Source organism: Perognathus longimembris, chromosome 19 (assembly GCF_023159225.1).
Source record: "Perognathus longimembris pacificus isolate PPM17 chromosome 19, ASM2315922v1, whole genome shotgun sequence".
NCBI classification, from domain to species: Eukaryota; Metazoa; Chordata; class Mammalia; order Rodentia; family Heteromyidae; genus Perognathus; species Perognathus longimembris.
In genome coordinates this window covers 40,492,450-40,506,490 of record NC_063179.1, presented here as the reverse complement: position 1 = coordinate 40,506,490, position 14,041 = coordinate 40,492,450, and the positions used below count along the sequence as shown (strand labels likewise).

The following is a 14,041-nucleotide window of genomic DNA, read 5'->3' as shown; positions in this document are numbered from 1 at the left end:
GACAAACGGTGACTACCCCCTTTTCCTTTCCTTGTCCACCTGCCTCTCCTCCCCTGCTCTTCCCACCATGTTGCCCAGGCTACTCTAGGGCTCTGGATTCCCCCTTCTCAGTCTCCCAAAGTTGGGGTGAGAGGTATGCACTATCATCTGCTTTGTGTTGAAGAGAAACCTCATTTACACCATTCCCACCAGGTGAGAATCTGGTGCCCCCCCCCAATAGGAAAGCCCCTCACGGAGCTGCTGCCCCAGCCCGGCCCCAGCCCGGCCCCCCTGCGGGGCCAACAGTGTGGGGGTCTGGGAAGCACCCATCTTCCTGGGTGCAGAGGGAGACGGCTCCCTGCCCTGGGCAGCTCCGCAGAATCAAAAGGGGGTTCACCGTGTCTCCCCGCCAGCATCGTTTATCCACGAAGTCTCGTAGGGCACGACCTCACGGCGTTCACTTTTCACCCCGACCCCTCACGGGCGTGGGAGGGCGGAGGCGCCGGTGGGCCGGGGGCCGCGCCTGTCTCCCGATGGCCCCGGTGCCCCGGCTTCGACGAGGCACACGCGGTTCACTTCCTTCCCAGCCGGGCCGGGGCTCCGGGCAGGGCTCGTCGGCCCCTCCGGCTCAGCGCGCGCCCCCCCGGGGTGTCGTCTGGGAAAGGGAACCCCGGGCTCCGGAGACCGCAACGTCGCGGGAGGAACGCTCCACTTGGGAAAGCAAAAGCAAACGAGTCCCCGCGCAATCTCCCCGGAGGAAGAGGGAAGGCGCGGCCGGGGTCCCCCAGCCGGGGCTGCCGGGGTCTCTCTCCGGTCTCCCCCAGGCCGCCCGCCCTCCGGGGTCCCGGGTCCCCGTCCTCCCCGCGCGCGGGGCCGGGGGACCGGGGGGGCCGGGGGGCCGGGGGCCGGGAGCCGGGGGCCGGGGGGCCGGGGGCCGGGGGCCGGGGGCCGGGGGCCGGGGGCCGGGGGCCGGGAGCCGGGGGCCGGGCCGGGCCTGCAGTGCGCGCGGTGCGCGCTAGGGGTCGCCGGCGGCGGCGCGCGCTCGCTCCGCGGTGAATAACGGGGCCGGGCGGGAGGAGAAAGGAAACCTGCTGGGCGAGGCGGCGCCGGGCGGCGGGCCGGCGGGCTGCGGGCTGCGGGCGCCGGGCGGGAGAGGGAGAGGGAGGCGAGCGCGCTCGGGCGCGGGTGCCGGCGAGGGAGCCCCGCGGGAGAGAGCCGCCCCTGCGCCCCGGGACCGGCCCGGCGCTCGCTCGCACGCACACCGGCGGCGGGGCGGGGGGGGGATCCGGCGCGCCGGCGGGGCGCGGAGCCCGCGAGCCTGGCCAGCGAGGGGAGCCGCGGGGCGCGCGCCCCGGGGGGGGCTCCGGAACCGCGCAGGATGCCCCACGAAGAGCTGCCGTCGCTGCAGAGACCCCGCTATGGCTGTGAGTACGCCGGGCGCGCACGGGGTGCCCGCCGACCTTGGGGAGCCCCCCACCCCCCGCGGCGAGGATCGCCTTGGAGAGCGGGGGGTGGGAGGGGGGGGACCGGAGCGCCGTGGCGGGCCAAGTGGGGAGCTGGAGTTGCCAAGAGCCGCGGCGAGGGGCGGCTTCCCGCGTTTCCCTCCAAATTCCGAATTTCCCGCAGCCGGCGCTGCCCGCACCCCCCCCCCCCGCGCCCCCCTTACTCCGCGAGGCTCCCCGGGCTCCGGGGCTGCGCTCTGGGCTCTGGGCCCGGCCAGGTGGGGGGGGGGTAAGGGGGGGGGTTAGGGGTATCAGGTGAGGAGCCCGCGGAGCTCCGGCCAGGTGGGGGCGCGAGGGACCCGATTCCTTCCAGATCCAGAAGGGGCTGGAAGTTTGTTGGCTGCGGCCACAGGTGGGCACCCCGGGCCGGGCGACGGCGGCTCCTCCCCCGCCCCGCCGCTCCGCCTGCGGGGCTCACCTGAGCCTCCAGAGCCGGGCCCAGCGGGGCAGGTGGGAGCCCCCTTCCTGCCCAAGGGAACACTTGGCAACCCCCCCCCCCCCGCCCAGCCCTCCTCCTCCACCCCCGGCCCCCTGCGCGCCTGGGAACCGCCGCGCGCAGGGCCACCGGCCGCCCGCCCGCGTGACCTGGGGGAGATGGCGTCGATCACCCCCGCCAGGGGCTGCCCTCGGAAAGCCAGATTAGCGCCAACCAACCACGTGGCTTCTTGTGCGGGGAGTTCAGAGTCCTAAACATGTGCCAGGAAGCATTTCCTTTAAAACAAACAGAACACGGGCCGCCCTTCTCCAGGGCCGTCCCTGTCCGCGCGCCATGGCCTCAGGTTAATCTTTTGCTTGAATTGGCCTTGGTGGCAAAGGTGCCAGGTTTAGAGGAAGGTTGGGGGGGGGGTGGTACCTGCCAGCAAGGTGTGTGTGTGTGTGTGTGTGTGTGTGTGTGTGTGTGTGTGTGTGTGGATTGTGGGTAGGGCCATGGACATAGTTTTCAAAAAGGGGTTCCCTTCCCCCCCCAACCCCCCAGTCTTGCAAGGAATGGAGTGTCAAAGGTTAGTTTTCCCAGATGACCTTTGGCGGTGTCAGACTGTGAGAAAGGCCTCTGAGAAATGCACTCGATTGTGGATGAGGACCCAGCAGCCTTCATTAGTTTGCAGTTGGGTTAAACCACCCAGGCAGCCGAGCTCCCGGAGGCTCCTCCACGGGCTGCAGTGTCAACCTTAGGTCTCCGGGAGCCCTTGCATGGGAAGAGCTCTCTCTGAAGGTCAGGCAGCCTCCCTGTAGCTTGGGGGGACTGTAGGTAGGACTGCGGAGAGGGGGGAGTGGGCCCGTGGTAGTGCTCATCAGCAGGGCAGAGTGCAGCCTCGCGCACAATGAAGGTGTGGAGTGCAAGCTGCCTTCCCATCCACCCCGGTGCGTGCCATGCCCCAGAGGGGGCACCTGGCCTTTATTGAATTGGCCCCGTGGCTTCAGAAGTCATCAGGAGGCTCAGAGCTGGCAAGGCCGGACGCTCACGCCTTGGGGCCCCTTTTCTTGGACTTCTCCCTGCGACTTCCCTCCCCACTCTGGTATCTGGAGGTCATTGTTGGGGTCACTTTACCTTCCCTGGGCTCCTCAAGTGCTGCCATTCAGCGGTTTCTGACCACAGTCCAAAACAGACGTGTGTGCTGAGGTTTCTGTGACCTTAGCATCACCTTGAACTAAGGAGTCTGGCTGTTACAAGTTCTGTCACCCGAACATATTTGTCATGATTTCGGTACTGATTGGTGAATGGATGTTTACAGTGTGTTTCACATGCAATGTGGCAGAATATATGAGTGTCAGTAGACACTTCATACCAAAGGAGGTGGTTTGATGTCTCAGTACAATTCTTCTCTGGGGCTCCTGTCAACAGTCAGCTGGAGATTGTTATCAGAAAGGTCACAGTGGCTGTCCTGGCCCTGTTGTTGCATGAGTTACAGGGTTGTGGATTTTTTTTTTTTTTGCTATTTTTAATTAGTTTGGCAAGGAGGTACAGGTTGAGTAAAACCTCCAAGTGAACCACACAGGCTTTCCTTCTTAAACTGAACCTGTGCGTGTGTGTGCGTGTGTGTGTGTGTATGTGCGCGCGTGCATGCCCACTCATGCCAGTACTGGGGCTTGAATCCAGGGCCTTGAAGTCTTGCTTAGTATTTTCCACTTTAAGCCGGTGCTCTACCACTTGAGCCCTGCCTACTCTCCTGGTGTTTTTCTGGATAATTGGGGATACCGGTCCCTTGGATTTGTCTGCCTAGGATGTTTTTGAACTGGGATCCTCAGGTCTCATATTTTAAATGATAATTGTATTATCTTTCCATACTTGTATGAAGGGCTTACAGTTCAACAATATGTCGGCTCGAGAGTCCGGTGCACCTTGGTTCATGTCACCTCTTGAGCACCTAAGTGCCGCCAGCCTCCAGCCAATGCTGAACGATTTTCGTGTACTTTTTTGAGGCTTTACAAACTTTTTGGTGGCTGCAGTGAAATTGTTTGACTCGGGTCAGGTGTGGGCTTTTGTCCTGCCATCTGCTCGACTCCCTTGCACAGTCGACATTCAGTAATTCCAAATTCCTATGCAAAGTAATTAAATTAACTGCCTCGGGGCTGCGTGGCCTGCCCTCCCCGCCCGGCTGCGAGTCTGTAAAACACATCAGAAGTTGCACTTGCGGGATCTCTCAATGTGTTCTGCAGCAGGCTGCAAGCCTTCTCGACTTTCTGACAGATGCAGGATTGCTGCAGAAATCTCATTTGTACACAGGAACATTGAATTAAAATTGCATAAACGACTTTGCATTTCAATCGTGTGATTCTCCCAGGGACATAGACCCTCGGTGGTGTCATACTGAGGCTTCCAGCCCCACGCTGAAATGCCAACTTGGTAATGCAATGCCGTGAACGAATGGAAGAGGGAAGAGGGAGATGCTAGGTGTTTCCCCTCCTGCAGACACAGGCAGAGGAAGGTGCAGAACTGATTCTGCACTCAAACCCAACTCCAAAGAGCACAGATGCTCAGCTCTGACTTGCAAATAACTTCGGTGGTGCTGTCATGAAGCACTTGTGTTTGCCACATTCGTTCTGAAAACATGTTGCTGCCATGACCTGTCAAAAGTTCTCTTTCCAGTTATTTCCTGAGAGATCAAAAGCCCTGGGAGAGCAACCCGGGCTTCGTGACTAGAAAGATGACTTCACTCACCACTGATAATCTAATCAACATTTCAGTGTTGCTGTGGGTCACCGATTGTCACTGTAACCTATGGTTACAACTGTGGGTTTCTATTCTGGAAAATAGAGATTCTTTTTTTTTTTCCTTTCTGTTTTGTGAAAATAATAGTGATCTATGTTTCCCTGTTTGTTTTAAAACTGCAGTGTAAGTCTCGTGTACACACATGTGTGTATGTGTGTGTTTGTGTGTGTGTCAGTGGAAAGCCTAACTGATGCCACCCAGGGTTGTTTTGTTGGCAGTACTAGGGCAATGGGGTTTGAACTCAGGGACCTCCCACCACTAGGTAAGCCCTCTACTGCCAGAACTATGCCCCCACAGCCTTTGCTTTTATAATTTGTTTTTCAGATTAGAGGCATAGGCTTTTTCTTGGGGTTAGCATAACAGGCCTGCATCACCACACGCAGCTGCGGCTATCAGCTTTTGAAGAATACTATTGTCTGAATGCTGAGGGCTCGAAATCACCTGGTAACTGGATGAGATCTTGGGTGGTCAAGGCTCCGTTGCAATTACCCATCTGAGATGGAGACATGTGAGTTCTCACTAGCTCAATCCAGCCGGGTAAAATGGAATCTGCGTATGTATGGGAAGCTCGAGCTATCAGCACTTCTGTTTCCTCGGAGGAAGGACACGGGCTGTGCTGCTTGGGCCGCTGTTTTGGGTAGACAAAGTCAAGCCATTCTTTCATGGGCCTCATGTCTTGGTTGAACTTTTCCAGAAGGGTCTTTAAGGTCAATAGTTAAAGTGTTACTTTAGTATGCGTTTAACTTTAATTACATGTGTTGTTAGCCAAAATGACTTGTTTGGGAGAGTTTAAGCTTGTAATTCCAAGCTCATTTTAAAATTTAGTGTGATTTGAGGTGTTAGCTAACCTCTTTTTCTCCAGGGAACTATTGATTTACTGTGGCTTCTTACTGTCTCTGAGCTTTGTCGCACAAGGCTAATGCCCTAGCCCTTTGAGCCATAGCACCACTTCTGGTTTTCTGGGGGTTGATTGGAATAAGAGTCTTGCAGATTTTCTTGCCTGGACTTGCTTCATACCACGATCCTCAGATCTCAGCCTCCTGAGTAGCTAGGATTACAGGCGCGAGCCACTGGTGCTGGCCGTCTCTCTTCTCCTTGCCTGTTGACAGTACTTTTTCATTAAAGGCTTGCATACAAATCTAATCACAAATACAGATCTAAGATCTAATGCTCGTCTAGTAACCAAAAGAGTACCGAAAGCCACTAACATTCTGAGGGAGCAGTTAGCATGTGACCTTCCCCAGGGCTGGGGGCCTTCCATGTGTTAGATTATCACTACCAATTGCTTGTTAGGGGGAAGGCCAGAGAAACTGAAGTCATGGCATTGTGTCCAGGCCACACAGCTAGCTGTGGAGTGCTGTGGTCAGACCTAGAAAGAGGCCTTTCCTTGTCCTCTCTCTGTTGCCAGCTTGTCTGGCCTGAGCCATTGGGAGCTTGTCTTCTTCTACATCTTTTAGCTATTGGTCCTGATTTTCTCGAAGTCCAGAAACCTGTAGCCATTTGTATGGCATTCTCTGGGTAACACAGACGCAGGGTAGTTTATTTTTATTTATTTATTTTTGGTATATATGTATGGGTACTGGCTTAACTTGGGGCCCGGGTGATCACTACCCCTTAGCTTTTCCTTGAGCCATAGCTCTGCTCTGGATCTTTACCTGGTCTGGCTTTGAAACACAAACCTCCCATGTCAGCCTACTGAGTAGCTAGGATGTGAGCCAGGTGCTTTTGCCTGGAAGATGCATGCTAGTTTTTTTTTTTTTTAAGAATCTGTATTGCTGCTTTATTTTTTACCCTAGAAAACAGATAGACAAGAACATGAGCACTTTCAGATTTGTCAGAGGGTTTCATGAATACACGAACACAGCCCAGTTCACTGAGAAGTGAAAGAGAGGCTTTTGCGTGATTAATATACCAATGTACCAATGACTTCAAATGGGATTATTTATAAAATACACTTAATTTATATATATATCAGCCATGTCTTAAAGTCTGCATGTGATAAGAAATGGGGCAGCAACTTGTAGTGGGGCCTCTGACTAGTAAGCTGGGTACTTTCTGATACTATTACTTTATTGCATCTTATTTTTTATTCATTTATTATTATTACTTTTTTTTTTAAAGGTCTCACTATGCAGCCTGGGCTGTCCTTAAACTTGTGATCCTCCTGACTCAGACGCCCCAGACCCTACAGGCATGCACTACCCTCCCTGGTGTTTATTGCTCTTCCTTTATCTTCTCCTCTTGAGGAGCTGTCTTGTGTTGAGGCAGAGCTTTGGAGCTGACAGAGGTGGGGTTAAATTCCAGCTACCTTTGACTGCCCGAGTTCTTGGGGCATGTGTGGAATCAGAGACCCCCTGGCAGTGACCCATGTAGCTCTTGGCTCATCATCCTGAGAAAAATGTATTTATGCCGTGAATTGAGCAGCTACTATGCACAGAATGTTGTAGAAGAAGGGATTGCAACTAAGGTAGTTACAGCGTTTGCATGGGAATCTGGGAGAGAAGCAACAGTGCTTATATTTGAGTGCAGTTTCAGTAGAAGTGACAGTGTGAGAAGGATGGGCTTGGATTTAGGAATGGAAAGGCCTCCTAGAGGTGCTGATGTTGAAGGTGACCTTGAGGAAGTAGGGTGTGAATTGTTGTGGAGGTAGTTTGCTGGGTTCAGGCTTAGATCTGTGGATACACGCAGTGGGTGGGAAAGTAACTGCAAGAAGGCAGATCATGGAATCCTTTAGGGGCAACAGAAGTCAAGATGGGTTACCTTGTGAATTGCTGGAGCCAGTCCCTCACTGAAGTATCTGTCTGCTCTTTGAGATGCTTAGAAAAGTTTTTTTGTTTTCCTATTAGCTATTCATGGATGAGTGGCCCAATGCATTTGGGGAGGAGGAAAATCTAGGTGTTGGGTGTGTGTGTTGAGGGGCGGGGGGGGGGGAGGCTTGATGCTGTCTCCCCTGGCTAGATTTGGGAATGTTTTCTGGATGATCAACATTGCTAAGGACAGATTTCCCTAAGAACAGGTAAGAAAAACAGATATAATTAAAGCAGAGTGAAGATCTAGACCACTAAATTGTCTGAGGATAAGATTTCTTTCTCCTCTTTTATCCTCCCTTCTCCATTACTTCTGGCAATTTTCACCTCTCCTCACTTTCACAGGAGATGTAATGACTTCCAGTGACAATGTCCTAGTTTTATTGAAGAACGAGGAAAGGAAAGGCGAAAAGATGGGGTCTCCAGTTTGTTCGCTGTTGTCTGAGGAGCTTTTTCAATAGTTAGACTCCTTTTGGCCAGAGGCTCACCGATTTTACAAAACCTACTTTGACTCTTCTCTAACGCTAACATCATGTATCACTTCTTGGCTAAGATCAAATATAATTTGACAGTCGTGTGTTACATACTGCCCTTCCTGTCAAGGTGTTAACAGTAGCAAACAGCTGTTTCTTCCTCATTGCTGTGGTTTTCAAAGAGCCAGTGGCCCGAGCAGCAATCGCAAAATGTTGCCTGAAACTTGTAAAGACAGATGCGTGGCCCCACCCAGACCTGCAGGAACTCTGGGGCTGCCTTCCTCCCGCCCCCCTTCAATTTAACAAGCCTGCAGGTGGTGTTGCTGCATGAGGGCATTGGCAGGGTAAAAGGACATTTCTAATATACTATTACTCTTCACCATGTTGGCAGGTTTTTTGTCAAGTAAGTGAAAACACATGGGCCTGTTACAGAATGCTTTATGCATAAGCATTTCTCCTTGGGTTTGCTTTGAGCATGCTCAGGCACCACCTACAAACCCAGGCACTGATTTCTTTCAGGGTTTCTGTTTATTTTTATACAATCTGTTTTGATGTGGCTTTAATAAGATTTACTTGTCCCTCCTCTGGAGACAAATATGATTTTGAAGAAAAAAAAATTGTTAGGGTTTCCAGTGTGAAGCCAAGGATGAGTGAGTTGTAGGGGGCTTCTTGTGTAAAAGGGGGCCCCATGCTTCGAAATTCAGGGCTTCTATTCCTTGGGTTTGGGGTGTACAGTAAGAATTGGAAGATGTCTTCTTTTTTCTCCAGGACAGTATACAGGTGTTTTTTTTTTTTCCTCATCATTCACAATTTTGAGAACTATTGAATATGTTAAGCAGAAACATGATTCAATAGGCATAAGTATGCATAGCTCATTTCCTCTTTGCAAGGCAACTACAGATCTGTCTATTGTATAAAGGATGTTGGTAGTTTTGTTTGTTTGTTTTTGCTTGAGACCCCAAAAGAGAAAACTGAATTGTTCTCTTTTTTTTTTTCTGCCACTGCAGAGTCTCTGAAAGAACATATTTTTACATAACATCAAACATCAGCCAGGCATGGTGCTGTACATCTGTGCTCAAAGCTACTGGGGTGGCTGAGGCAGGCCAATCACCAGAGCCCAGGAGTTTGAGATCAGCCTGGGCAGAACAGCAAGAACCTGTCTCAGTTGATTGATCGATCCATCAGTCAATCAATCCTTAGTATGTGTGTGTGTGGGCCCTGTGCTTCATCTCAGAACATACACACACAAACTCGGTAGACTAGTTACTTCCTGATAATTTTTGTCCCAGTTCTTGTATTTTTTTGGCATCATGGGTTAAATCTGTAGTCATGCTAATACATCCCCTAATATAAGTGGACTTGACTAGCATGTGGTTGAAGTTGAAGCATGTATTTTTCACACTTACGTATCTAGCAAATAGCTTGGTATCCTGGTACCTCTGTTCAAGAAATATTTGCTATCGCTACTGTTTTTGCTTAATATATCTTTACTGCTTGTCTAAATGAGAAACTTATTTCCATGGCCTAGCAGATGGGTCTCAAGAGCTTTCAAGTGTCAGGTGCACATTTCATGTGGGTTTGCCTTCCCTGTGGATCTGGGCAACTTATTTTTTTTAAATTAAATTTTGTTGACAAGGTGTTGTGCAAAAGGGGTACAGTTACATAATAGGGCGGTGAGTACATTTCTTGTGATATCTTACACCCTCATTTTTCTTTCCCTTCTCTAGATCCGGTAGGCATATATACAATACCCAGTGTACCAAAATCATATACAGTAACCACGTAGCTTACACCAAAGAAGATTCACCTAGAACTTTAAATGTAACATCAACAATAGAGTCCTCCTGTGTCCTTCTCTTGCAGTTGTTTTTGCTTATCCTCGTCTTATATGATCATGTGTACATAGCTGTTGAGCTATGGTGATCCACTGAGAGGTCTATTCTAGACCTTTTTATGGGCAACTTATTTTAATTCTATGTGTCTTACCTTCCTCAACTGAAAAATGTGGATGGGAAAGTGTACGTTTGAAGGGTTAAATGAATGCATAGGCCCAGCCTTTGAATGGTGGGTGGCAGTGGTGGTCTCCCCTTGTCTACTGCTGTTCTCTATTTATCTTCCCACTGCTCTTCCTTTCCTACTGGAGCAGAAAGTGGATTTAACCTCTAAAAACTCTTGTTATTTAAAAAAAATAATCACATGGCACTTTTGATTCTCCTTAGTCAGAAAAATAAGCCCTGAATTCATAGGATGGAGGCCTTCCGTGAGCACTATCCAGGGTGGGCAGAGCTCAGCGCTGTCGCGGCTGGGGCCAGGCTGCGGGGCCTAGGGGCCTCCAGGTGGGAAGGGAAAGGCTGAGGGCCTGGAACCCGCGATCCCTAGTCTTCTGCCTGGGAACAGCACAGTGCTGGGCTCCCCAGGGCCTGGGCATAGTCTCAGGAAGGGTCCCCCTTCCTCGGGACACCAGCCTCCTCTTGAGCTCACCCTGGCAGGGACTCCAGGAGAGCTGGGGGGGGGGGGGATGTCCTGAGAGTGGGCTCTGGGGCAGGCGTGGGCAGCCCTGACTACAGTGGTAGGCTGTGGGACAGGCAGGGGGGGGACAGCCTTAGTGAGGAACAGGCTGTATAGGTGAGGCCTGCCTGAATGAGGGCAGCCAAGAACAGAACCAAACACAGCCAAGGACAAGGGATGCAGAAGGCCCCCAAAGGTGGCTTTCCAAACTTGCCCCGTAGGCTCTGGCAGCGGGCCAAGACAGAACCCTGAGAGGCAGAGTGGCAAAACCTGGCTCCCAGCCATCTTGCGGTGGGAGAACCCATGGGTGGATACCGGAAGAGGCTGGAACCTGAAACCTGCTCCTCGGAGTTCACCTGTTGACCCGTTCACCTAGGCTGTTCTTCTTGGAGCAGAGGGTGCAGAGCTCAGGAAGGGTGGGCTCAGACAAGGGAGTCCTGGGCTGACTCGCCCATCACACATGCCAACATGCCCAGCCGCCCACATAGACACACATGCCTACCTGCACACCTGCACACGTGAACAGAGACTCAGCGCTGCAGAGACGGTGTTGGCGGTGTAGAGGCGCAGAGTTGCTGAGGGACTCCGGTGGGCTTCACGCCCGGAGGCTGCTGCGTGCCCTTTCCCCGAGGCTGTCCATCACAAAGCAGCACCCATGGGGAAAGCGGGACATGGGGGAGGGGCGGGGAGAGATTCTGGGTTTGTCTCCTCTGCTCCTGGCACAGTGGACAGAGGCCTGATTAGCACAGCTAGGGTCCCTGTCTCCTATCCAGGGACAATTTAGCCAGGGCCTGTGTGGAAGCCGCAGGCCAGTCCAGCCAAGCATGTCCAGCCCGTAGGGCCAGAAGTGTTGACCCTAAGGACCCCACTGACAAGGCTCACCCAGGGGGGCCTGCACAATTCATCCAGGGAAGTACCTGTTGGCATCAGGCTCCAGGGCTTACAGATGGAGCATGGCGGGGTGCCCCTGGGGTAGAGCATCGCACCCATCGCGTCCAGCCTTTGGGGCCACCAGGGGTGGCCCCAAGTCAGGAGTGAAGGCCGGGACTGACCGGTGGGCCACGAGGTCTAGCGAGGACTGCCGCCTGGGCTGTCACAGGGGTGTCTGGAGACGCTGGCGGCATGGGCCTGGCTGTCCTAGAAGGGAAGGGCGATCGGGGATGGGAAGCAATGGCTGCGGGCTTGGGGGCCGGCCTGGGAACATGCTTGTTATTTTTATGGAAATAGAGTTTAACCTAACCAAGGTGGAAGGGGATCAGATTTATCCTTGTGTATGTATGCATTAAAAAGCAACAGCAACCAAGGCCGGCCGGGGCTGGTGTCTTATGTTTGTAATCCTAGCTACTCAGGAAGCTGAGATCCAGGGAGTTGTGGTTTGAAGCCAGTACATGCAAAAATGAGACTTCCACCTTCCATTAACCAGCAAAATGCTGGGCTGGCGGTGTGACTCAAGAGGTTGTATGCCAGCTAAGCAAGGAAGTGGAGCAAGCGAGAGGCCCTGAGTTCAAACCCAGTACTGTGCCACAGAACCAAACCCCAGTATTTTCTAGTACTGGTTCCAAGTAAAGTTAATGGGGGTTTGGGTTTCCGGGTTTCATGTTATGTGGCCTCAGAATGGTCTTGGAGCTGTCACTGGCATGCATACCCGAGTGTGACCTGTGAGGGACTGCTCTGGATTTACCAGGGTTAAGTTGACCATGGCTGCCACTGGTACGCAGGATTTCCGACGTCATCTACGTGAGAAAGGGCTGCTTAACATAGGCCTGAGTCTGTCTCAGATTGTCAGTTCTTCTTCATCACTAACCTCATCAGCCAGTGCTGTGGTCAGCCCTGGCCTGGGGGGTTGCAGAGGGAGGGAAGGAGCTGGAGAAGCCTGGCCTGGGGGATGGCAGAGGGAGGGAAGGAGCTGGAGAAGCCTGGCCTGGGGGGTTGCAGAGGGAGGGAAGGAGCTGGAGAAGCCTGGCCTGGGGGATGGCAGAGGGAGGGAAGGAGCTGGAGAAGCCTGGCCTGGGGGATGGCAGAGGGAGGGAAGGAGCTGGAGAAGCCTGGCCTGGGGGATGGCAGAGGGAGGGAAGGAGCTGGAGAAGCCTGGCCTGGGGGGTTGCAGAGGGAGGGAAGGAGCTGGAGAAGGAGCTCTGGTTTCATCTCACAGCCCTAAGGGTCACCGTGTTGAGAAGCGAGCCAGGCTTTAGGTTTCTGGACCTAAAGAAGCTCAGCTGAACGTGGAACGTGGAAACTGTTGGAGACAGAGCGCCTTTAAGGACGGGGGATGCAGCTCGGTGGTTGAGCACTTAGCCCAGTACACGGTTAGACACTGAGCTCAGTTCCCAAGCACCGAAAAAAAGAAATAGGAAGGAGAATCTTAGTTACTGACTTCCAGATTGCACCTCCATTCCGCTCGCTCCCTTCTCCTTCCCACCTGTTTTCACTTTCTCTTTTATTCCAGTGTTTGATAGGATCATTCCTTCTCACCCCTTTGTGCTTCACCGCCCTCAAAGGGGCCGTTGCCATCAGCATGCTTGGAAACTCAAGCAGAGCACTGGTTCGTTGCTCCCCTCAGCCTAGGGCTTCCTGAGCGGGCTCCGCAGGGTTGGTTGGCAAGGTATCAGTACATATCAGGCTTCACGGAATAGCTTTGCCATGTCTCACCTGCTAAAACCTGGTGCCCAGGAAAGCTCCAGAAAGGTAGCTCCCCACAGCCTGGCTAGGAGACCTCGGGAAGTTTGTGCAAGGAAGGGTCATTACATGATAAACTATACGGGACTGTGGACATGCACACACCAACTGTCAGACTAAAGGAGGAGGAAGCCAAAGGTGTCATGCCTCTGAACATTTAAAATGGTATTTATTAAAGTGAATTCCAGGAAGTGGAAACACGTTTTTGTTGTTATTGTTTGTTTTTGCTCTTTTTGAGGGGGGTAAAGAGGGGTGCAGAAGGGGAAGGAGGAAGGAGGAACAAAAGCAACCATGCTATTCAGTGTGCACTCTGTGGAAAATGACCTATGTACTGGGGACAGAGACAGGAGGAGGGAGCTGGGGGAAGGTCAAGGAAGAGGTGACATTGAAAATAAAGAAACGTGGGGCTCGGAATATGGCCTAGTGGCAAGAGTGCTTGCCTCCTATACATGAAGCCCTGGGTTCAATTCCCCAGCACCACATATATACAAAAAGCCAGAAGTGGCGCTGTGGCTCAAGTGGCAGAGTGCTAGCCTTGAGCAAAAAGAAGCCAGGGACAGTGCTCAGGCCCTGAGTCCAAGGCCCAGGACTGGCAAAAAATAAAAATAAAAATAAGAAAATAAAGAAATGTCCTCTATCTGACTTAGGAAATGGTAACCCTTCTGTACTACACCTTAACAATAACAATACAGTATTCTTTTTAAAAAGAAAAGGCCATCACAGAGCTAATAGAAACATGCTCTTGCTTTTGTTATGGGTTTACTAATGAATTTTGTTTTCCAAATGAAAAACATGTTTGGTTTTAATTGAATGAATGAATGCATGGTGTGTATGTTAGTATAAGGGCTTGAACTCAGACCTTTGTGCCTTCGCTTGACTTTTTTT

The 14,041-nt window shown here is 52.4% G+C and overlaps 1 protein-coding gene across 1 annotated transcript in view; it reads left to right on the top strand.

The window, feature by feature from the left end:
- The first annotated feature begins 1,258 nt into the window (after positions 1-1,258).
- Iqgap2 (IQ motif containing GTPase activating protein 2) overlaps positions 1,259-14,041 on the top strand; it is a 236,914-nt gene continuing 224,131 nt past the window's right edge. Inside the window, exon 1 of the mRNA XM_048368331.1 lies at positions 1,259-1,403. Coding sequence (XP_048224288.1) covers positions 1,358-1,403 — 46 coding nt within the window. The 5' untranslated portion in view covers positions 1,259-1,357. The remainder of the gene's footprint in view (positions 1,404-14,041) is intronic.